Genomic DNA, 23,018 nt, shown 5'->3' with positions numbered 1-23,018 from the left:
TTATACATAGGATAACATTTGTTGGGCAACTCTCAGCAATAGATCCATATTTTATAATTTTGAGAAGTTAAAAAAACTGGAACTCATATAATTATTATAACCTGATGATCACCCCTAGAATTCACATCAGAAACATAGTATTTATTAAGATAGCTAGTTATTACTGAAGAAATTTTGACATCATGGGCAAACTGTGTGTTTAAGAACTTACCAGGAATGTATAAAAGAGCCAGGAAAGCTTAGGTTTTTTGGTTTGCTTTTTTGATCAGTTACTGTTATTCTTTCCAGAATTTTATAAAATTACTTACAAATTAAGAAACAGAGAAAAGATTAATTTTTGCTGTACAGTTATTCCAAGTACTAAAATTATGCAAATTTTTCTTATATTACAATTTAGAAATTAATAATAATTACAAGTTCCTCTTAATATGAGCACCTTTATGAGTATGTTATAGAAAACATTCTATAGAATATTTTAAAAATGTTTTATTGTGAAGTTATTATAAAGTCACAGGAAGCTATAAAGATAGTACAGAATGATCCTGGATCTCCTTCAGCCATGGATGGACCTAATGGTGGAAATTGGTACAATATGTTTGTAGAATTCTGTAACATTTATCACTTGATTAGCCACTACTGTAATCAAGATACAAAACTATTTGAGACCCACCAAGATCTTCTTCATAGCATAGTGCTTCTATTGAAGCCTTTTACTAATATTTTCCCTCTTGTTCCTTTTAATTTCCATGTTTTATGTTTATCGTTCATTCTTCTTGACTTCTGTCCTTTCCCTCCCGCCTCTCAGCTGCCTCTGTGTGATAAATGGCAAAAATAGTGTTCAATATCTGAGTTTCAGAATCATGCAAATGTTTTATCTGAAGAAGCAGCATCATTCAAGTGCATCCAAGCATAAGGCAGAGCAATTTTACATTTAAATTGTAAAAGAACTCGTTGGCTCTGTAGGACCTTCCGAATCAAAAGGGATCTCCTCCACATTTTGTCTCTGTCTTCTCCAGGACCCGTATTTCTTGGCCACTCTCATAATATAGTTTTTAAAAGAGGTTCCCATGAAGACATAGAGGAGAGGGTTGAGGCAGCTGTGAAAGAGTGCGATGCTCTCTGTGACCTGGATGGCGACATCCATGCGCTTGCTCATGTCGCAGTCAGTGATCAGGGAGTAGATGATGTCTATGGCCTGCCAGAACTTGACAATGTTATAAGGCAGCTGCGTGACAATGAAAACCAGAACCACTGTGAGCAGAACTTTGAGGGCTTGAGATTTTTTAATGTTGGGCATCTTCAGGAGCATTCTGGCTATAAGAAAGTAGCACACCCCCATGATAAGAAAAGGAGCCACAAATCCAATGCAGATTTCCAGCATTTGAATTGATGCTTTCATAAACGTGCCTATGTGGTGGGGGAAGATGGGAATGCACCTGCTGTTGTCATTTACTGTATTAAAAACCAGCTGGGGTACACTCAGCAGGACGGCAGCCGTCCAGACACAGAAACAAATGATCCAGCAAGGTTTACCCACTCCTGTCTGGCTGGGGGCCTTAGCTACTGCCCAGTATCTGTCTATGCTGATACAAGCCAGAAACTGCATTCCTGAGACAAAATTTACTGTGTACAAAGCTGAAGTTACTTTGCACATCATTTTCCCTAACACCCACCCATGAACTGCATTAACTGCCCAGAAAGGCAGAGTGCATAGGAGGAGTAAATCAGCCACGGCCAAATTAAGTATGTACACGTCTGTCTTGGTTCTCTGTTTCTTGTAATAGGCATAAATTGCCACGACCACGGAGTTGCCCGCTAGTCCGGTGATGAACGCAATTGCAAAGAAGGCAGGAAGGAAAACTTTTGCAAAATTTCTGACCTCTTCTTTTATGCAGATCACTTCGTACTGACTGTAGTCATGAGTGCTGTTCAGGTCATTTTCCTCGTAATAGTAATCTGCTGAGTGGTTCTGCTCCAAAGCCATGGTGCCGATCTGGATAACAAAAAGAACACGAGAGAGGTAGTGATTTAATATTGCTTAAAGGGAAACAGCTTTCTGTTCCCTAGAGAACAGACTGTGGCTGTGCCGTACATGAGCCTGAATCTGCCACTCTTTGAAAAGCTTTAGTGGGAGCCACACTGAATCATGTCCCATTAGTTAACTAGCCGCCCTTTGCTTTTACAAGTCTGTGTGCAGAGCTGGAATTGACAGAGGAAGGATGAATAGCACCTTGAGAAACTTTTCATAATTAAATCCTAAATCAAACTGAAGACTTTTATGTAAATGTAGTTTTTAAATATAAAAATCTAGTCAGATTTCAACTAAAGGGAATTTTTTAAAATGTTCTAATATCAACACATATGCCTTAGGGAATCATACAGAGTATATCTATAATACAGTAAGTTTAAAAATCAAAATACATTAATAACTTAAATTTGTAATCTCAGAAAAGACTTATCTTTCATTTGTTATTAATTTTTAAATTTAAGTAAGTTAAATGATTTGTATCAAATTTCACTCATTGGCTTTTACCAAACGGGACCTCCTTTACTCAGCCTCCCAAACTCTGACAGTGCTTGCTTTTCGTGTACTATTATGGGAAGCACCACCAACCCCCAGTGACAACCCCTGCACCCCTAACCTCCATCCTCCTCGACTTCTCTCTGCTTCACCTGATTCCTACTCAGTCCCTAAGTGCTGCCTTTATCTTCTGAGTAGGTCTCGGGTCTGTCTCCTCTCCCAGTCTGCACTCCTGGATTCACCTGCAGAACTTCCCATTTTTCCCTGGCCCACTGCAGTTTTTTCCTGGTTGGCGTCCTGTTATTCCTCCTCACCACCTCCTTTTCAAAAAGTGTTTCTTATGGCTCCCAGTGTACTATTTCTAGATTGCCAGTCTGCCAGTCCCCTGGTAGCTTCCTGCCCAGAAGACATATTGCCTCCCCCGGAGGATACAGTCCGGTCCTCAGCCTTGATGCCCAGGTCTCTGTATGTACTGTGCCATCACCTTTTGCTCCTGCCTCCTCTCCCCACCTGGTGCCCCACCCTGAGCATAGTCAGATGCTGACGTGCTATTGCTCATGCCTACATCTTGCTCATTCTGCGTTTTCATCACTGTTGCTACTTGATTACCTTGATCTCACCTCCCCTGAAGACTTTCCTGACCCCATACATACCTTCCAGAGGAGAGGCCCTGTCCTGTGAAAAAGATGTGCTTCCCCTAATGCCTTGTCTCTCTAGGAGCTAAATTCCCCCAAATATGACCTGTTTGATTTGTGATTATAATTAAAGCTCATTAGCATGCCTGGTACACAGGAGCTGGTCAGCCAGTATTTATCAAACTGAAGGTTTTACCGATAGGTATAAACTGTTACTGTAGTGTACACGATATTCCAGGAACCTCACACCTCAATGTTAAATTATTGTACTATATTGCTAACAGCACCCCACAGTATTATGATAAGCTTTGCACAGAAGCCCCAGGCCTTGCAATGTATATTATAATGACTGTTAATATTTTTATTATATTGCTGAGGTATTTTTTTTCCTTTGGCCATTGTATCTCCTTTGGTTAATTTTATTCTTTGAAGAATCTCAAGTAAACTTATAGGATCAGTCACGAAAATATTATTTTCAAATGTGCTAACTTATATGATTCATTTTCAAAAGAAATGTCTTAAACTTGCTAGTCTTTTATTTTTGTACTCTGTGAAAGCTTTTAAAATTTTTATTGGCACACATTTTTAGTACATAGTGACTATATTCATCATGAGCTACCCTTTTTTAAATGAGTAAAGCAAAGTCAAGGCTGCCCCTTAAGGAAAAGTACTACAAAAAAGATTACCAAGTACCAACAATTTTAAATGATTAGTTTATCATTAAATTATTTGAAAAATTACAACCAAAAAGAATGTGATCTTCATATTTTTTGAATTAATTATTAACACACGAACTTTCTTTGTTTTGTGACAGAAATCTTGAACCTGGTGATAAAGAATAATATGGCCAATATTATTAATTAATAAGGATGTTGAAGAAGCGTATTTTGAAGTACTAAATAAGCATACTAAAAAGTCAGCAAATAAGAATAGGAATGGAAATTGCCTGCAGGAAAAATCTTTCTGGCAGATATATGGAAAGACCTTTTTTGTTTTCATAATGATTAATAAAACAAAAAAGGTGTTTATTTAAAAAGCAGAAAACTCATATAGCAAAACCTGTTTTTTCATTAACAAAGTATTATAAACAAGTAATAGTACTGAAAATATTTCCTTGCTATATTCAGATTTTCATTTTAAGGTTGAAGTATACAGCTGTTTCTAAATAGCTTTTTTTGGTGCACGAAAATGTTTAAACTTTTATGCATCAATTCTCCCACTCGGTAGGTAAAAATACAAAATCTCTGGGCTTTAGAAATAGTATATCCAAGTCAAAAGGAGAAAAGCATGAACCAACCTGTTTTCAGTCAGCAGAGAGGAGCAGCCTTGAGTGCAGAGAGGCAAATCAAAGGACTCCTCTGACCCAGCTACTGCTTTTGTTTTCGTTTTATACCCGCCTTTACGTGGGATCCCGAGGGCTTTCCTGAAATTCAACCTTGTGCACACATGCGCTTTTGCGCAGCCCCATCCTGTGAGGTTACATATAAGTTCTTAAGTCTCCTAGGATACTCACTTGAAGGAATTCCGGCTTCTTTCCAAACCACAGATTTTCTAGTATTTCCACAAAGAGAGCAAGAAAGGGCTTGCAGCTCTGACTGCTAAGCAAAACCGGATTCTCCCAGGAGTGTGCAGGCAGCCAAGCTCTCCTTACTTGCAAGCATTTAGAGGAATATTCTCTTAAGTTATTTTGTCTAGAAAACAAAGCAAATATTACTTTAACTCAGACAGTTATCTTTTTGAAGACTAAATTATCAAAGACTAAAGCATGAATAATCATTAACTACTTAGAGTAGCGCTTAATCATTTTATGCCCTGTCAATTAATATTTCATTGAAACCACCAGACTCCTGGCAGTTTGTCTATGCTCTCACCTGTGCCTTTCTCCTTGGCTTTAAATTCTCTTGCGTTCCTGTAATGCTTCTTTTCAAAGACCAGAACACAACGTTCAAAAGGCTCCTGTATGGGAGGCTGTTTAGTTCTCCAGGCTTCCAAGCAAATAAAAGAAAGAAGAGAAATTTAGAGATTTGGGCTGGTGGTCTACCTAGACTTGACTCTTCACACTTGTGTGGCTTTTGCCTTGTTTATTTTCTCATGCAAAGCCAGCCTCACTCTCCACCTGCAGAAGTTATTTTCGACCCCTGCATTTTTTCTCCAGCTGACTGGGCTGACTTTTTATGTTAATTCACATGAAAACAGACCATTACGACTTGTCTTCAGTGCAGTATGTGTCTGAACTAGTTTCTCCTCCTACTTACCCACCAGAAGCATCATCAGCAGGCAGATAAATCAGTTGAGCACCTAGATCTGTAGCAATTGCCATGGTTCGTGATATAAATAGTCCCACCATGGCCAATTGCAAGCTAATAAAGTCAAGTCACCATGTGCAAAGTTGCTAAGAGATGAGCATAATTACCACTGCTGAGGGGGGCTAAGACTTTCTCCAGCAGGCTTCTCTTCCTGCCCTGACAGGTCATTCTTCCAACCTCTTGCTGCCTTGCCGAGAACATTGCTCTTGTATTTTTATCACTGCTTTGGCTGGATTATCTGGCCTTTCCCCTTCTCTTACCTCTTATATTTCTTTATCATCTGTGTATTGGGCTGGAGAAATAAATAACCTTCTACCAAAATCTTAATTTTGGCTCGCAAGGTCTGCCCTTCCTCTCCCTCCCTGCCTCTGTGCATTGTACTATTTATATTTACATTACTGCCTATTTGCTGTCTCCCAGTATTAAAATACAAACTACATCAGATCAGAAACATTTGCTTTATTACTGATGTATTTATTCTAAGCCTGGAACACAGTAGGTGCTCGATTTATATTTTTAAAAATATTTTAAAAATCCTCCTGTGCCTTTTACTATCCCATTTTACCTGTCTTTAATGCTAGACTTCTGTAATGACTGATTTATAACTGTAGCCTCTGTAATTATCAATAGTATCAGTCCCTCAGTATAGCCATATGGTATACAGTAATGCACACATTCCTGCTTGGAATTTTAAGTCATGGTGTTGGTTTATTGAATAATAAGTATGCATATGAATCAACAAATCAATCAATGTTTAAGTAACTTACCCTCCACGAGAGATGTAAAGATATAACACTGTAACTGACTTACAGGAAAGGAGTCCAATTTACAGGAAAGAATGAGGTTGTTTGGGGTAGGGAGAACAAAGGAAAGGAAGGATACTTTAAAATATCTATAAATAGGACTGGGGGTTAGCTCAGCAGCACAAACACCTGCTTGGCAAATGCAAGGTCCTGAGTTCGATCCTTGGTACAAAAAAATTATAAATAGTTTTCAGACTCTATAATAGGAGACATCATGGAAAACTAGAAATGTGGAAGAGACAGCATGATAAAACAGAAAGTCTAAAACTAAAGATGTGAAATAAAAATTTCAGCACCAGTGCTAACTCTAAACTTGATATCAAGATGATTTTCTTCCTTAATATAAGTGTGCTTTTTTCTTATAGAATCTTTCTCCTCACATCCAATTCTCCTGTTTCCTCTTGTAAGGTTAACAGTGACAGACATTTGATTAACTACATGCTGTATTACCACTGAGAATGTCAGTGACATTTAGATGTATATTGAACACAATTTAGATAACTTCATAATTTCTCCTTAGCATCTATTCTGTGTTGAGTTCTGAGTGTATCTATCTTTCACATCACATTGTTACTGCAGCAAAATATGTATTATTCTTTTTTTTTTTCTTCCTGGGTACTGGGAATCAAAATCCAGCCCTCATGCTTGTCAGACAAGTGCTGCACCATTGAGCAAAATCCCTAGACCGTGGTGTGTATTATTCTAAACTCACTATAAATGGCATTTTCAGTAGTAAAGAATATTTCATTGCATAGTTTATCATAGTTTGCTTCATTGGTCTATATCTGAACTTCTTTTATTATTTCCAGCATTTTATTATTATAAATAATATTATGGACAGCATTTTTTTTCTAAGGCAGAGTCTCACTTTGCATTTCAGACTGGCCTTGAACTTGTTTATGTATCCCAGGTTGGCCTTGAACTCACAGCAGTTCTCCTGCCTCAGCCCGCTGAGTGCTGAGATTACAGGTGTCCACCACCATGCCCGGTTCAAGGGCACTTTTGTAGATACTGTCAAAATAAATGTAATCTCACCAAATCATTTTGAAGAATGTGACTAGACATATAAATCATCCCCCCCCTTTTTTTTTACACTAAAAACAGCATTCAGATTGTTCACATTGAATAATAATCCTAAAATTTGGGCTGGGGATTTAGCTCAGTGGCGTAAGTGCCTGCCTTGCAAGCACACAGTCGTGAGTTTGATTCCTGGTATTGGAAAACAAAAAAATTAATAATCCTGAAATTCTTTCATATTGTTGCATGAAAAGTTTCCTTATTTTTTTTAGGTGAGTTTCATTATTTAGGCATACCACATTATATTTCAGCAATCTCTTATTTATGTACAACTCTTTGCAAATACAACACCACCAAAATGAGTTATCTCGTGCACTTTTATTTCATACAAGAACAGCCATATTTCATGCTGGCTCTCAGCTGTTTGTGTTTTTTTCACTCTGTGTGGTTGTTACCATTGCTGCTGCTGCTGTTTCCTGAATTGTTTGAACCCAGGGCCTCATGTCTGTGAGGAAGAAACAACTTCCAGCCTGACTTAATCTTGGCACTCGAATGGTCTTGAAATTCCACAGGGTCTAGATTCAAAACAAAGTCATTTCATCTACTTGTCATCTGTTTTTATTCATGAAGGCCTATAACAGCAGATATATTGATGTTTCCTGGACTACACGTATTTCCTAGACTATATTTCATTTCTAACATTTTGCATCCTGTTCATTAACTAAAATAGTGTACAGCAGCAAAATTTCTCTGTAATAAGAGGCTGTTTGAGCTGTTGTACCTGCCAAACGCTGCTGATAGCTAAAAGGAGATGATATATTTCTACGGGTTTTTTTCTCATTTTTCTGAAGCATCAAGGTTAAACAAAAATATTTTGAATTTTATGTCATTATTTCAACATTAATTCCCTTATGTAATGATAAAAAAAAGAGCCAAGTTAGATGTTTCTTTTTTTAAAATCTGAATTATTTTCCATGTTAGATTGAGCCAGGCAGAATTAAAGAATCATTTGCCTTGTTTTTGAATTTCTTCAAAATTTACCTGCTATCTGAAATTCGCTGTACATGTATTTAAGGATGTGGCAACAGTTATTCCATGATAGAACAGGGCAAAAATAGTATTAGAAAATATTAGAGAAAAAAACTAATGTATTAGAAAAAGGGGGCTTTGGAACAGAGTACAAATTTACTTTTTCAGAATCTATTTAGGAAATTCTAGATTATTTCCATTACATAGTTTTCTCTATTTATCAGAGGTGATCAAAAATACAGTGCTTAAATTTTTTTGAGTATCAGAATGAAAGACACATTGTCATTTATCCTCTTCAAAATATTTGTCCTCATTTGGAACACTCTTACCCTCATTCTCGCCACCTTCTTAAAGCAGTTCTAGACGTCCTCTTGGTCAGTGTCTTCGTGTTGTGTGACACACTCAGTAAACGCTGTTTGGAGGTCACCCAGCAGGAAGGCGGGCTCATCCAATACGCTGTGCCCTCAGCCACCGTATTCCCTGGCTTTGGCACTGCACAACTTGGAGCTCTTCCCCAAAGTCAAAATGACCATGAAAGGAAACGTCTTGAATTGATTCAGGTTGTTTTGTTTTATTTTGTCTTTTTGAGAGAGGATCTCACTGTGCAGTTCAGGCTGGCCTTGAGCTCACTTTGTAGCCCAGGCTGGTCTCAAACTTGCAGGGATCCCCTGCCTCAGCCTCCCTAGTGCTAGGATTCCAGGAGTGCACCACCACCGCCCAGCTGATTCAGGTTATTGAAGCTGACTTAACAACACAACGAAAGACATGAAAGAGGACCTCGCAGAACTTTTTTAGAAAGCGATAAAAACAATGATCTAAATGTGTTCACAGTGAAGGGGAGTATTCTGAAAGGAATTAGTGGCAATGTATCTTTTGTTGTAATAAAATTTTAAAAAACATTTTTTTTTTTTGGTACTAGGAATCGAACTTACAACCTCACACTTGCCAGGCAGGCGCTTATGCTGCTGAGCTAAATCCACAGGCCCAAGTTTTAAAAATGTAAACATATACTGTATTTTTCCATGCTCTACCCCAGTTAGACTGAAAACTGTGAAAGCTATAGTGGTACTCTTATTTTAAGTAAATTCAGATATTGCATATTTCCTTAACATACATTTCAGTATGTCTCTTAATAAAGATTCTTTTACATGTATTATATGGGGTGGTCATAAAATACAGAGAATGTTGGATAAAATACAGAGAATGTTGGAGTATGTCCTGTACTGTTGTTTGTGGCTTTTGTAATGAGAAAACCAACTAAATGGTAGTTTCCTGGAGGGACCAAGTACTTAAAACTTACTGTAAACATGAAATCTACTTTTTTGCACAAAGACTCTAGTGAGAAATCCTTACAACTCCTGAAATGTGATTAAATAAAACTTTGCATTAAAATGAGAGTAACTTTATTTTGTCAAATTTCTGACCCTTAATAATTAACAAATGAGAACCCAGCCCTTCTGCCTTCATATATGTGGGCATATAAAGCATTCGCTCGCGCTCTCTCTCTCTCTCTCTCTCTCTCTCTCTCTCTCTCTCTCTCTCTCTTTATATATATATATCTTATATATGGCACATAGTTATATTAGACATCTTTTACAGCCTAACTAGCCTGCTGGAGTCTGAATGGTAGGAACAGCACAGCCATCTTTTTTAAGGGTCACAGCTGTTTTGTGTTGCTTTGATTGGTTATTTGCAAGTAATGACTTTCAATGATGGACTCCAACCTTATCTTTGCATAAGCGTTTTTCTTGGGTGACACTATGTAGTGTATGACAAGTGTTATTGTTTTAATGAATCAAAGATTCGTTTCCCTATTTGTTTTGCCCCCCCCCCCTTTTTTTTTGGCCAGGGACAAACTTGGAAGGATTGGGTGAAATGGCAAATGAGAAATTTTCTTTTATAATGTACTCTGTTCATTTCCCCCCACTTTTAGGAGCTGGGCATCCCAAATGCAAAATTGCAGTTGTTTTGGGAAAAACTGAAATTCCTTCTATGTCCAGGTAACAGAACAATTCTGATTGAGAAATCTGTGTAGAAACAGTTCAGTGTTTCTTTTTGTCCATTTAATTCCTTTATGACACTTGAGCTCACAAATCATGATAATATGAAATATACTGTGCAATTAAATATTTGGAGATCACAGACACTTTGCTAAAAGAGAGATCTAAAAACATCTTAGAGAATGTTGCTGTATACTCTTCCTTGCAGAATTTCGGGCATTAGGAGTGTTACTGAATCACCAAGCTGTTTGGATTGGGTGCTTAGATATCACATTTTTCATTCCTGTGACATTGAAATGATTAGATGTTTTGATCAAAGGCAATAGCCTTGAGTATCTCCTTTCCTAGTTACCACTGTGGAGCAGTGAGAAACCCCAAACAACTTTCGCTTATTTTCAAATCACTGAATTTCCTTCCAGACCACAGCCTGCCCCCAACTATTAAGTGCATCTTTCACACAGCCCCATCCTGGTTATCGCTGTCGGTGAGACTGCATGCTAACAACAAGAAGAACCTTTGTGCTCTGCAGAACATCTGCTTCATTATACTGCTTAGCAAACTTTACCCACCTTTTCTTTTCACTAGACACAAACAACACAGCATGATTCTGGTTCCAATGGACACACCTGGAGTAAAATTAATAAGGCCTTTGTCCGTTTTTGGGTACATGGGTAAGTGCCAAATAAGAATGTCCATCATCGGCATGCAAAAGACTGGCATCTGCAGTGGCACCGAAGGGAGTAGAGAGCATTTTAATGTAAGAGATGTATTCTTAGGAATCTCTTTGGCCCTGGCAACACTTGAGGTGCAGGTGCTGTTTGGGATGGGCTGGGGAAGGGGAAGGAGCCGCCTTCGCCCTCCATGGGTTTACTATTTGGGAAACAGTGTTTTTTGTTGTTGTTGTTTTTTGTTGTTTTTTTAAGAAATGGCAACCCTAACCACCTGTCTTCTCTCTATTTTTATGAACATGGATTAATAAAATAGATGTAGATGAAGTAAGTCAAGGCCATCCACAATAGAATTAAATTTTGTTTCTGTGTTCAACTTTTCAGTTAATCTTTAAGAGCGGTTGCACAGTAAGTTGTTCTATCTTATTTGAGTATAAAGCATTTCCTTTCTTCTTCTCTTGGGTATAATTTTTTTTTTTTGTCTTTTTTGTGAGAGAGTCTTGCTAGGCAGTTCAGGCTGGCCTTGAGCTCACTTTGCAGCCCAGGCTGCTCTCAAACTTGCAGCAATCTTCCTGCCTCAGCCTCTTGAGTGCTGGGATTACAGGCGTAAGCCACTACACGTGCCTCCTCTTGGGTATAATTTTTAAGAAGCACCGTTACTTTCATTACCTACCACACATAACTATTTGTTGGGCCAATGTTATTCTGATCATCCACTCGGCACGTATTTATTTATGAAGCACCAAGTACTATTCAAGGTCCTTGGAAGACATTAATAAAATCAGTGGACTAACATTCTTGTCCTGTAGCTTATGTGTTGCAGGAAGGAAATAAACAAAAACTAGAAACGTGAGTCAGTAAATTACATAGCGTATCAACAGGTGCTGCATGCTATGAAAATGCTGGTGGAATTTCATGTTCTTTTTCTCTCTTCACGGCTTCCTCTCTTTTGTGGGATGTGATTGAGGCATGTGTTTGAACAGCAGAATAAAACTTGGAGTTTAGGGAATGTTTGACATCGTAGGTACAATGAGTGTCTGTGGGTGTCTGTGAATACAGCGTTAGGGGTGCCCCCAGGCCGAGGAGCCGAGATAGGACAGAGACTCCCTGGTGTGGATTGCACATACCAAGTGGTCGGGCTGCGAAGCATCCTGACAGACACCCACAATGAATTCACAGTACAGGCGCCATTGCAGAGCTGCCTTGAATTCACCAGCATCTCTCCAAGTCCTTGTATCCAAGGCCCAAAGAAACCGTGGGGAGGTCTGATCATTAATTCCGACAGGAAAAGGGTGTGGAGTTAGCATGAGGCTATGTTTAGAACTTGCTGAGGAGGGAGAGAGCTTCCCAGCTTCAGGGACCCAGACGCCAGCGTTTCCAAGGGTAACGGGTGGAACAAGGCAAGTGGTGACACGCCTGGGTGAACTGAAGTCCGTAATGATAAATAAGAAGCTGGAATATCCAACTCCCTTTCAGTATTTTGAAACATTGAATCTCTTCTTTCTCAAGAAAAATTCCTTTGGGATCTCAAAAAAAATGAAAGAAAAACCATAAAATAATCTCATTAGAGCCATGAAACCCAGTCTTCTTCTTCTATAGCTCTACAATTTCAGAGAATGAGTTGGAAAACCTCTAAATCCAGTGATTTATAAAATCTTTCCTAACTTGAACGGTTGCTAAGTTTCAGGACTGCTGGGTACTATAGGAACAGGGCTAAGACCTACCTAGGAAAGTCATGGCATATGGGTCTCTTAGGTCCTATTTTGGTTGAATAATTGTGCTCCTGAAGATTGATTATACTTGATTCCTTTAGTCAACTTATTTGTCTCTGTAAAATTTTATTTTCTGTTTTATAGATTGTTTACATGGAGGACATTTCGAGGTCCATTTTAATCAAGTGCGAGTTCCCGCTTCAAATTTAATACTAGGTGAGATAAATTTGGTAAAATTTATCCTTCGGTATTATCTATTAGTAGTTTCAGGACTAAATCTGAAAATGATATCCAGTCGGTTTTAATTTAGATACTTTCTATTCTTGTTTCCTCCATTTATCAAGAGAAAAATTTCCATTCTGTGAATTTCGTTACATGGAATGGCAAGGTTTTATTCTCTGTGAGGTGGTTTTGTGTATCACATCAATTAAAAATATAGCTAAATAGGGGCTTGGGCTATAGCTTGGTGACATAAGTGCCTGCCTGGCAAGTGCAGGGTCCTAAATTCATTGCCTGGTATCCAAGAAAATTTTTAAAAACCTAAATATAAAAGCTAACTGATTCAGAGCAACGTATTTTTCCTAACATATATCTGTGGGCCTCTACTAGTTTTAGAAAATTTCAATAGTTTCTGACTTCAAGTTTTATATACAAAGCAGAAGAATGAATGATTTTGAACACTATTTTTGAAATGATCCTATCCTCTCCTTTATTGCACTCCCACCTGATCTTCAAAGAAATTTTCCAATCCCACCTTTTCAGGAATGTTTTGTCTTTATTTTCTGTTTTGTTTTGTTTCTCGTCTTTTTGAGACAGGGTCCCGCTGTGCAGTTCAGACTGACCTTGAGCTCACTTTTTAGCCTAGGCTGGTCTCAGACTCCCAAGGATCCTCCTGCCTCAGCCTCCCAAGTGCTGAGATTACAGGCGTGAGCCACCACATCTGGCTTGTTTTGTCTTTTTTACCTCAACTACTCGCCAAGCCCCCGACCCCTGCCAACCCCTACAGCTACAGGGGGTTTGCAGACGGGCCCTCTTTTGCCTTTCTGGGTCCCTCTCTGTTGTAGCCCTTATTCTTGGGCCTCCTGGCTTCTAATCCCTAAGCAGAGATAGCTGCCGAGTCAGAAGCAGAGCATTAATAATGTAGTTTACACACACTAAGCTCTCTGAAGACACTTCTAAATCTGCCCAAAATGTTCGATGACAGCGGCTTAAAAAAGCATAGCATTAACATTTCCATAAATGAGTAACGAATCCTAGATAACTGGCTCTTTCCTTACCAGAAGACATTTTTACTGAAAAGAGCTCAGCATCTTTCCGATATTTGTACATGTAGTAAAAGGAATGGGCCATTGTCCTGTTCTTTCTCTCGCACAGGTGAGGGTAGGGGATTTGAAATTGCCCAAGGCCGTCTTGGCCCTGGCAGAATCCACCACTGCATGAGGACCGTCGGCCTGGCTGAACGCGCTCTGCAGATCATGTGTGAGCGGGCGGCCCAGAGAGAAGCCTTTCGGAAGAAACTGTATGAACACGTAAGACGATCGCTTATGGGGACTCACTGTAACCCCGGACCCTGTACTAACCGTGAGCAAAGATATTAGTGCCAGCAAGTAGTGGTGGTGAACCTAGGTCTTGCGTATTATTGTTTTTCTTTTAGGACAAAAGATATTACTGTAGAGTTGCTTTTTTTTTTTTTTTTTTTTTTTTTTTTTTTTGTCTTTTTGATCGGTACCGGGGATCGAACTCACGACCGCCTGCTTGCAAGGCAGGTGCTTATGCCGCTGAGCTAAACCCCCAACCCCTTAGAGTTGCTTTTTAAAAGTTAAAACCTCAGTGTTCAAGTTTAATTGTAGTGTTGGCACTTTGTGATAAGTAAGTGGGTTTGGAGTTGCAGTTTGGTCTTCGGGCTCTAAAAACCGTGTCGCCTCTGCATCTAATGTAGTCTGAGGAGAAGCAGTTATCTTTGTGAAAGGTCAGGTAGCTCCAAGGTACTGCCACACTCCAGCACACGGATGTGGACATTTGCTTCGGTTTCCTGGACTCTCATTCTCTAGAGCAGCTGGTACCTTAAAGCTCTCTGTATGCAGGAAAAGGCTGTCCTAGGAAGAGAGACTTGCCTTCTTTGCTTTTCTGGAAGAAGCCAGGACAGTTTAAGCAGAAGCTATAAGAAAACAGCCCAAAGCTCTGGGAAAGGAGGAACATTCTGTATGAGAGATTTAAAAACAAACAAAAGACCCAGTTTCCTGTTACTAGAGAAATGCATGTAAAAATAGAACCAATCTTTGATGTGACATTCACAACTTTTAAAATTTATTCTATAAATTTTAAATTTTAAATTTATATTCTATAAATTAGATTTATTGTGTCTGTTATTTATAAAATGCTATATATACAGTTATATGTAGGCAATATAATCCAAATTATTAAATTCATAGCAACAGGGAAAAGGAGATATCATTCCAGACTTCCATGGAAAGCATTTTTTTTTTTAACAAAAAGTAGAATAGCCAAATCGCTCCCCTAGAAAGGTCTTCTAATTTTTAAGAAAGCAAGAACAACTATTATTAAGTAAAGCTTGTGTTGACAGAATTGTATTTGTGTTTTCAGGAAAAGTATATTTTAGCACACTGATCTCCTGTAAGATACATTTATGACCTTCTGGTAAAATTTTGCAAAACAGGTGTGGTAGCACACACTTGTAATTCCACCACTCTGGGTGGCTGAGGCAAGAGGATTCCAAGTTAAAATCCAGACTCTGTAACTTAGTGACTTGGCAAAACCCTGACTCCAAAAAAAAATTTTTTTTGCAGTATATGTTTTGTAAATTGAATTCTTATAGGCTATGTTTGCTTCTTCTGAAATATTACATGCTCAGTGTGAGTGATAATAGCAGTACCTGCTAATGCTAATATTTTGTGAAGTATTTATGTTCATTCAGGATAAAATTGGTTAATTTGCAACACTATTCTGAATAAAACACAGCCTGCTTTATGATACCATATCTGGGACTATTTTGTGGGAAACCCTTGTAGTATATGGTAAGGAGTAGGGTTCAGCTCTTTATGGGAACAGAGGCATGAAAGTGTGAGTTTTCAGATCATACGCAACTTTTAAAGAAGCCAAATTTTCCTCCAAAAGCCCAACGGCTGCTGCTGACTGAAGAGTTGTTCATGGATCAGATGGTGGCTTCTTTCCTGTTGTCTTTTTAAGCTTCCTGTTGTCTTTTAAGCTGTCAGTCAAGTACGCCCTGGAGCAGGCAAGGGTAAGGGAGGACCCAGCAAGCAAGCGGGACCCAGGCAGCCTAAACACATAAAAGCTCTCTGTCCAGGGGCTGTGTTTCTGAGCAGTGTTTCAGAGCTGCAGCAGAGAAATTTCTCTCCGACCCTTTAAAGTTAATGTATACTTCAGACAATTCCTGGGCTTTGTAAAGCTGGGCCTCTCTTCACTGGAAACTTAACATCTGGCATAAATAAGATGATCTGGCAGAAGCCAAAAGAGATGTGTGAGCGTGTCATGCACAGCCAGCTAGGCCAGCTTTTTCCCCTTAGTTTGTGACTTCAGCATTCCATCTTCCTGAATTTGGAGACTCCTTCTGGCAGTCTGCTAAATTACTACAGACCCTAAAGCATAAATTTCAGTCTTAGTAAATGAATTTGGCAGTTTCCTGAGTGCTCAGTTTCTACCCACTTAAGGCTTTATAGAATTGAGGGTCTGTAGAGACGCAGCTGAGAATGTTCTTTGTTCTGTAGTTAAGAAGTAGATGCGTTTAGAGTCTGTTCAGGAAGTTTTAATTACCTGATTTTGTATCCATCGAAAAGTCCTCACTGGGTGCCAGCAGTGTGTTTGAAATTGCTGACTTACAGCCAGTCTTCAACCTTAAGGCAGTGCCGTCCAGCACAAACACACACCGAGCACGGATGTAACTTTAAACCTCCTGCTAGCACAACATTTTTTAAAAAGAAATTTCAAATTAATTTCAAATTTTTATTTAACTCAACACTATAATATCTCAGTTCATGAACACTTCTATTTGCAAACAAGTTTGTTCACAAACAAAAGTGTTCAACAACATTTAGCTTCTGTTCACGAACTCCGCAGGGGTAACAAACGTGACCATGGTCATCTTCCCTACACAAACACAACCTTCCCCAAGTTAAATTCCTAAACCAAGATACCAGTACTCAAAATGTGATCATTTCAGTGTGAAATTCATATAAAAATGTTACTGATGAGATCTTTTTGTGCCAGTTCTTTAAAATCTGGCATATAATTTACACTCTAACAGTTCATTTCAGACTGGAATACTTCCAATGCTTGGTAGTCACATGTGATTGTCATATTGAACATCACTGCTGCTCTGAAACCCTAACCAAAATCCTCTGTTGAAAAATGTCCAAGAGCAAATAAAATTAAGCATGAAAACAACTGGCCAAGGTTACTATGGCTTGAATCAGAGCTCTGTAGTGTTCTGCCAGCCTAATTTATCTAACAGACAGCATTCTTCATTTTAAGTAATTCTGTTTAAAAATTGGAGCCAAAAAAGCCCATTTTGGCAAAGCAGAAGTATTCAGTATGTCGCGTAGGTTTCAGTGCTGAGTTGTGAATGAGTTTTTATTTGTGAGGTTTGCTTTCCATATTCCTCGAACAGTATCTCACTTCTAAATTGTGCAAACAGGAGACAACTCAGAGTGTTCACTATCTAAATGAGAAAGAAGTATCAGGGTTTTTTTAAACCTTCTACCTTGACATAATTACAGATACACATGCTTGTTATGAGAAATAACCCAGAAATCTCTCAAGCCTTTTCATAGTTTCCCCCAATAATACCATCTTGCAAGACTGTAGTAAGCATCAGAACCAGTGTTGTCATGGAGACAGCTAGGATGCAGAACGCTTCCATCACCACCTACTCTGCTGTCTCACCCACCTCCTCCTTACCTCTTGGCAGTCACTAAAATCTTCTTTTTCATAATTTTGTCATTGCAAGAATGGAATCATACTATACGTAAGTACTCGGGGTTGGCTTTTTAAACCCTACACTCTTCTTTGAAGCCTCAGCTCGATTATGTGTATCAACAGCTGGTTCCTCTTTACTGTCTGGTAGCATGCCCAGTATGGACGTTCTATAATTTATTTGACTGTTTACCTTGAGGGACATGTACATTGTTTACAGTTTGGTGACACTACAAAATAAATCTGCTATAAACATTTTTGTGGCTATTTATGTGAATATAAGACTTCATATCTCTGAGATACATTCTCAAGAGAGTAATTACTGGATCATATGTATCAGTGCATGTTTAATTTTTTAAAGAAATTGACAGTCTTTTCTCTATTGCACTCTCACCAACTGTATATAAATAGTCCAGTTTCTCCCCATCTGATGTGAGCATATGGTGTTTTACATTATTTTTTTAGTCATCCTGATTGGTTTGTAGTGACATCTCAAGTGGCTTTAATTTACATTGTCCTAATGACTGATCATAACGTCTTTCTTGAGGTTATTTTCCATCTTAATGTCCTCTTGGGCTCATGTTTTATGCCCATGTTCTAAGTGTATAATTTGGTTTTATACTGTTGACTTTTGAGGGATTTTTATATTTTCTGAATACTATACTTCATCAGATACAGAATTTACAGATATTTTTCCCAACCTAGGCTTGTCTTTTCATCCTTATTATAGGGTTATTTACATAGCAAAGTGTGTAACTTTAATGAAAAGAGAAAAATGAATTTGTCTTTCGTTTTTGCTTTTATGGATCATGCTTTAGCATTAACTCTAAGAACTCTGCCTTACCTTAATGATTTTCTCCTATAATTCTTACACTTTACATTGTACATTTCAGTGTGTGGCACGTTTTGAGTTAATTTGTGTATAATGCATAGGATTCAGGTCAAGGTTTTTTGTTTTTGTTTTGTTTTTCCTATAGATGTCCAATTGTGTTGAAAAGGATATTTTTCCTTCACTGAGTGGTCTTACATCTATTTTTGGTTCTCCATGATGTCCTAATTATGTGTCTGTCTGCCAGCAGTCTTGCTTACCCCTCATACAGTCATATAACTAGTCTTAGGATAAGCTACAATGATTCTATTTTATTCTTCCCATAGCTATTTTAGTTCTTTGCTTTTCCATATAATCTTTTAGAATTGTCTTGTTTATATCTGCAAAAAATCTTGCTAGGATTTTAATAGGAATTATGGTAAACCTGCACATCATTGTAGGGAGAATCGGTATCCTATCTGGAGTGAGTTTCCTGTCCTGTAAACGAGGTGCAGTACACTTTGCCACTGACTTCTGTCACATGTGTGGAGCTCCAGTGTATATATCCTGCACGTCTTACTATACAGCCATGAGCCACATGACTACGTGTTGATCAGTGATGTACTGCTTATATGATGGTGGTCCTCTGATTATATGGCTTAGTGGCATCACAGCTGTTTTAGTTTGTATAAATACCCACTTTGATATTCACATACCAACAAAATCACATAACACATTTCTTATAGTGCATTTCATAGTTAAGTAAATCCTGACTTTATTTACACATCAATATTTTGAGCAATTATCAATGGCATTATATTTTTAATTTCAGTGTCCATTTGTTTTTAACTAGTATTTATAAGTTCAGTTGATTTTTATATATTTATCTTGTCTCCTGTGATCCTGCTGAACTCATTTATTCTTTCTAGGAGGTTTTGTAGATCACTTGATATTTTACATAGATAGTCATGATGTTTACAAATAAGGGATGGTTTTATTTTTTCCTTCCTATTACCTATGCCTTTTCTTTTTTTTTTGGTACTGGGGATGGAACTCATGACCTCTCACTTGCAAAGCAGGCACTTAAATCCCCAGCCATATGCCTTTTATTTTCTTGACTTGCCTTTTATTGAATAAGAATAGTGAAGGCTAATATATTTACCTTGTTCACAAACTTAAGAGACTGTTAAGCATAATGTTAGCTATAGGCTTTTGATAGATGTTCTTTATCAAATTCAGTTCCTCGGTACAATTAATGTTCTGAGACTTTTTTATTATGATATTTAATAACACGGCAGATGGTTCTGTGCATCAAATTATATGATCATGTGGTTATTATCTCTGACGTGTTAATTTGGTGGAATGTATTGATTGATTTTCAGATGTTGAACCAGCTTTGCATTCTTGGAAAAATTCCACTTTGTCATAATTCTTTTTATGTATTTCTGAATTGTGCGCTAATATTTTTGACATATGAAAATTATATTTATGAGGAACCATAAATATTTTTATAAATGCATACATTGTGTAATGGTCAAATCGAGGTACAGCAACCGTATCTGTCTCCTCAAACATTTAGCACTTCTTTGGAGTAAAAGCTTTAAAAATCCTTTCTTCTAGCTTTTATTTGGAAATACACAGTGTTATCTGTAGTAGTCCACTGTGCAATGGAGCACCAGAAGTTTTGTCTCCTGTTGAAGTGTAGCTCAGCACCTAACAACTCACCATCCCTCCCTGCCTCTTCCCTACTCTTCCCCAGCCTCTGGTAACCATTATAGTGCTGTTTGCTGGTACTTAGTTAAGGACTTTTCCATCTGTATCAGTGAGGTATATTGATCTGTATTCTCCTTTTTCATGGTTTATATGGTTCTAACACTAGGATAATATCAGCTTCATAAAATGATTTGGAGAGTGTTCATGCTTTCAGTTTCTGGAAAAGACTGTCTAGAATTGATGTTGATTTTTCTTTGCAGATTTGATAGACTTCTCCTGTGATACTGTTTGGACTAGTCGATTTGAGAGACAGAGAAGGATGACAAATTTTAAAATCAGTTTCCTTAATATTTTATATTGGGTGAGCTATGGTGGCTTGTTTGTTAGAGTATTCATTTTGTCTGAGCATCAGTTGGGTTTAGTCACTCAAATGTTCTATTATCAAGGTCTTTTTTTCACTGTCTCCTTGATTTTTTTGTCGGTTTTACTTATCTTTGCTATTTATTATTTCCTTTTGTTTGGGGGTATTTTACTGTTCTAAGTTCTTGAGGCAATCACATAGTTTTTTGAGATATTTCCCCTCTTATCCATTGTATGGGTTTTAGTGCCATAAATTTCCCTACCAGAACTATTTCACAGATTTTGATATGTTCTAGTTTTATTTTCATTAAATTCCTTGTATTTTTAATTTCTCTTGAGAGTCCTTTTTTGATCCATGGATTATTGAGAAGTATCTCTCTTAATTTCTGAATGATTTGGTTTTCCTATTTTCTTCCTGTTACCAATTTCTAATTTGACTTTAGTGTGTTCACAAAACAAACTCTGCATTATTTCAGCTTTTTATATTTGTTGAGATTTGTTTTACAGCCAGGACATGGTTTCTCTTACTATATGTCATATGGGTTCTTGAAAACAATGTATATTCAGCTGTTGTTGGGTGTCCTGTACATGCCTGCTAGCTCCCGTTGGCTGACGGCGGCACCAAGTCCCCGTGCTACAAGCTGGATTTCTGCTTGGTTGTTCTGTGAGTTGTTGAGAAAGAGGGACACTGAAGTCTCCAAGTACTGTAGCTGTGTCTGCTTCTCCTTTTAGTTCTATCAGTTTTTTTTTCAGCCATTGTGCTGTTTGCTGAACACACATTTAGAATTGTGTTTTCTTGATAAATGAACCTTTTTATCATTAATATAGCGACCATCTGATTTTCCTTTGCTCTGATTTCTATTTCACTCGTGTTTGCATACTTTGTTCTTATTTTACTTTCACCATATCTCTATCATATTTAAAATGCATTTTTTTCTAAACTTGAATAGACGAGTCATCACAAAGGATATAAAAATAGCAAACACATCAAAAGAGAATCACCGGTGTTAGCCATTAGGGCAGTGCAAATTAAAACTACAGTCTGCATGTTGTTACGATGACTAAAGCCCTATTTTAAAACTACTGAAAATGTGGCAGTGATTTGGGGAAAAAGTGGAACTCTCATATACTATTGGTTTGAATTCCAAGTGATACAGTCAGCTTGACAAAATGATAACACACTGTAAATATTTATCACTGACCAAATGATTCCATGCCTAGTATCTGTTTTTGAAACTCAAAATGTATATCCATACAAAAAACTGTGTACAAATGTTTACAGCATTCTGTTCATAATCCAAAACTGGAAACAACCCAAGTGAATGGATAAACAAAGTAAGATGCATCCCTGGGTGGAATTCTGCTTAGCAACGCAAAGAATGGACTTGTACACAGAGCACTTTGGGTGTAACTTGGAGGCGTTGAGCTCAATGAATGAAGCCAGTCTCGGGAGAAGCAGTGCTTAGATGATTCCATTTATGTGACATTCTGGAAAATGCAAAACTGTAGCAATGAAGAACCTATCAGTAGTTGCCAGAGGTTAGATGGAGTGGAGGGCATGACCCAAATGGTGCAGCACCAGGGAGGTTTTGGGGGGACAGAACTATTCTGGGGCTGGAGATTTAGCTCTGTAGTACCAGGCAAGTGTGGAGGTCCTGAGTTCAATTCCTGATACTCACCCACAGAAAAAGAACTATTCTAGATCCCATTTGTGGCTGTATTAATCTACATGTGGTACATTCATAAAACTCTCCACCAGATAAAAAAGATAAATCATATAAATCAATATCACAGTGCAGGGCTCCCGGACCATCCCCACTCGGCCATTGTGCCTGGAAGTTTGCAGTCTAATTATAACCAGTGCCCTTGCTGCCTCCATCCTGCCAGGTAACATAGCATTCAGGAGGGCTGATGAGCAATTTGGCAATAGGACACTTGCTCAGTTCAGCAATCTTGACTTTGGACAGTAAGGCACACAGATAAATTATCTTTCTGAACCAATACAGTTTCTTTTTCAAATGTTTCAGTTCTAACCATAATATTCCACAGTGGCTACGCTGGTACAAATCAACTTGTTTATTTGAAAATATATAGAGAAGGGCTTATGAACAGTGGTTATGTTCGCAATTGTGTTCACCAGTCCATGAGGCCACATTACAATTGGATGGCGGATCCCAGCTCATCCCTTCTTCCCTTTGTCCCTATACAGGAGGTCGTGGCCCACTGGATTGCCGAGAGTCGCATTGCCATTGAGGAGATCCGCTTGTTAACCTTGAAAGCTGCCCACAGCATAGACACTCTGGGCAGTGCGGCTGCTAGGAAAGAGGTGAGGCGTCTCTGAACCATCAGTTGCAGAGCCCTCTTCAGTTTCTCCCACCCTTCGGGCATTGAGGGTTTCATGGCCCCTGGAAGGCACTGAGAATATTACAAGCCCTCCTGTGAGATTGGTTGAAAGACCACAAATGAGCCAGGCATGGGGATGCATGGCTGTAAGGA

The 23,018-nt window shown here is 38.3% G+C and overlaps 2 protein-coding genes across 3 annotated transcripts in view; one reads left to right on the top strand and one right to left on the bottom strand.

The window, feature by feature from the left end:
* The window catches only part of Acad11 (acyl-CoA dehydrogenase family member 11), an 89,611-nt gene that overhangs the window by 59,496 nt on the left and 7,097 nt on the right, over positions 1-23,018 (top strand). Inside the window, exons 15-19 of the mRNA XM_003476490.5 lie at positions 10,245-10,311; positions 10,897-10,982; positions 12,836-12,907; positions 14,066-14,220; positions 22,732-22,848. Coding sequence (XP_003476538.3) covers positions 10,245-10,311; positions 10,897-10,982; positions 12,836-12,907; positions 14,066-14,220; positions 22,732-22,848 — 497 coding nt within the window. The remainder of the gene's footprint in view (positions 1-10,244; positions 10,312-10,896; positions 10,983-12,835; positions 12,908-14,065; positions 14,221-22,731; positions 22,849-23,018) is intronic.
* On the bottom strand, positions 472-5,152 carry Ackr4 (atypical chemokine receptor 4). Of its 2 annotated transcripts, XM_023560061.2 has the most exons (3): positions 5,028-5,152; positions 4,670-4,847; positions 472-1,993 (listed from the first exon to the last, which is right to left on the bottom strand). In XM_023560061.2, exon 3 carries the CDS (start codon positions 1,982-1,984, stop codon positions 932-934), a length of 1,053 nt encoding a protein of 350 aa, XP_023415829.2. In that variant the 5' UTR covers positions 1,985-1,993; positions 4,670-4,847; positions 5,028-5,152; the 3' UTR covers positions 472-931. The 2 variants fall into 2 exon arrangements, with proteins under 2 accessions (XP_023415829.2, XP_013015136.2); XM_013159682.3 differs by lacking the exons at positions 4,670-4,847; positions 5,028-5,152 and adding an exon at positions 4,454-4,633.

This window comes from Cavia porcellus, unplaced genomic scaffold, assembly GCF_034190915.1.
Source record: "Cavia porcellus strain 051 isolate PalLab524CR breed Dunkin Hartley unplaced genomic scaffold, mCavPor4.1 scaffold_5, whole genome shotgun sequence".
Classification (NCBI taxonomy): domain Eukaryota; kingdom Metazoa; phylum Chordata; class Mammalia; order Rodentia; family Caviidae; genus Cavia; species Cavia porcellus.
The sequence above is the reverse complement of the archived record's forward strand: the minus strand, read 5'-3'. Positions and strand labels throughout refer to the sequence as shown.

Coding starts and splice junctions, on each gene's coding strand:
- Ackr4 (XM_023560061.2), bottom strand. CDS start 1,984: ATGGCTTTGGAGCAGAACCACTCAGCAGATTACTATTACGAGGAAAAT.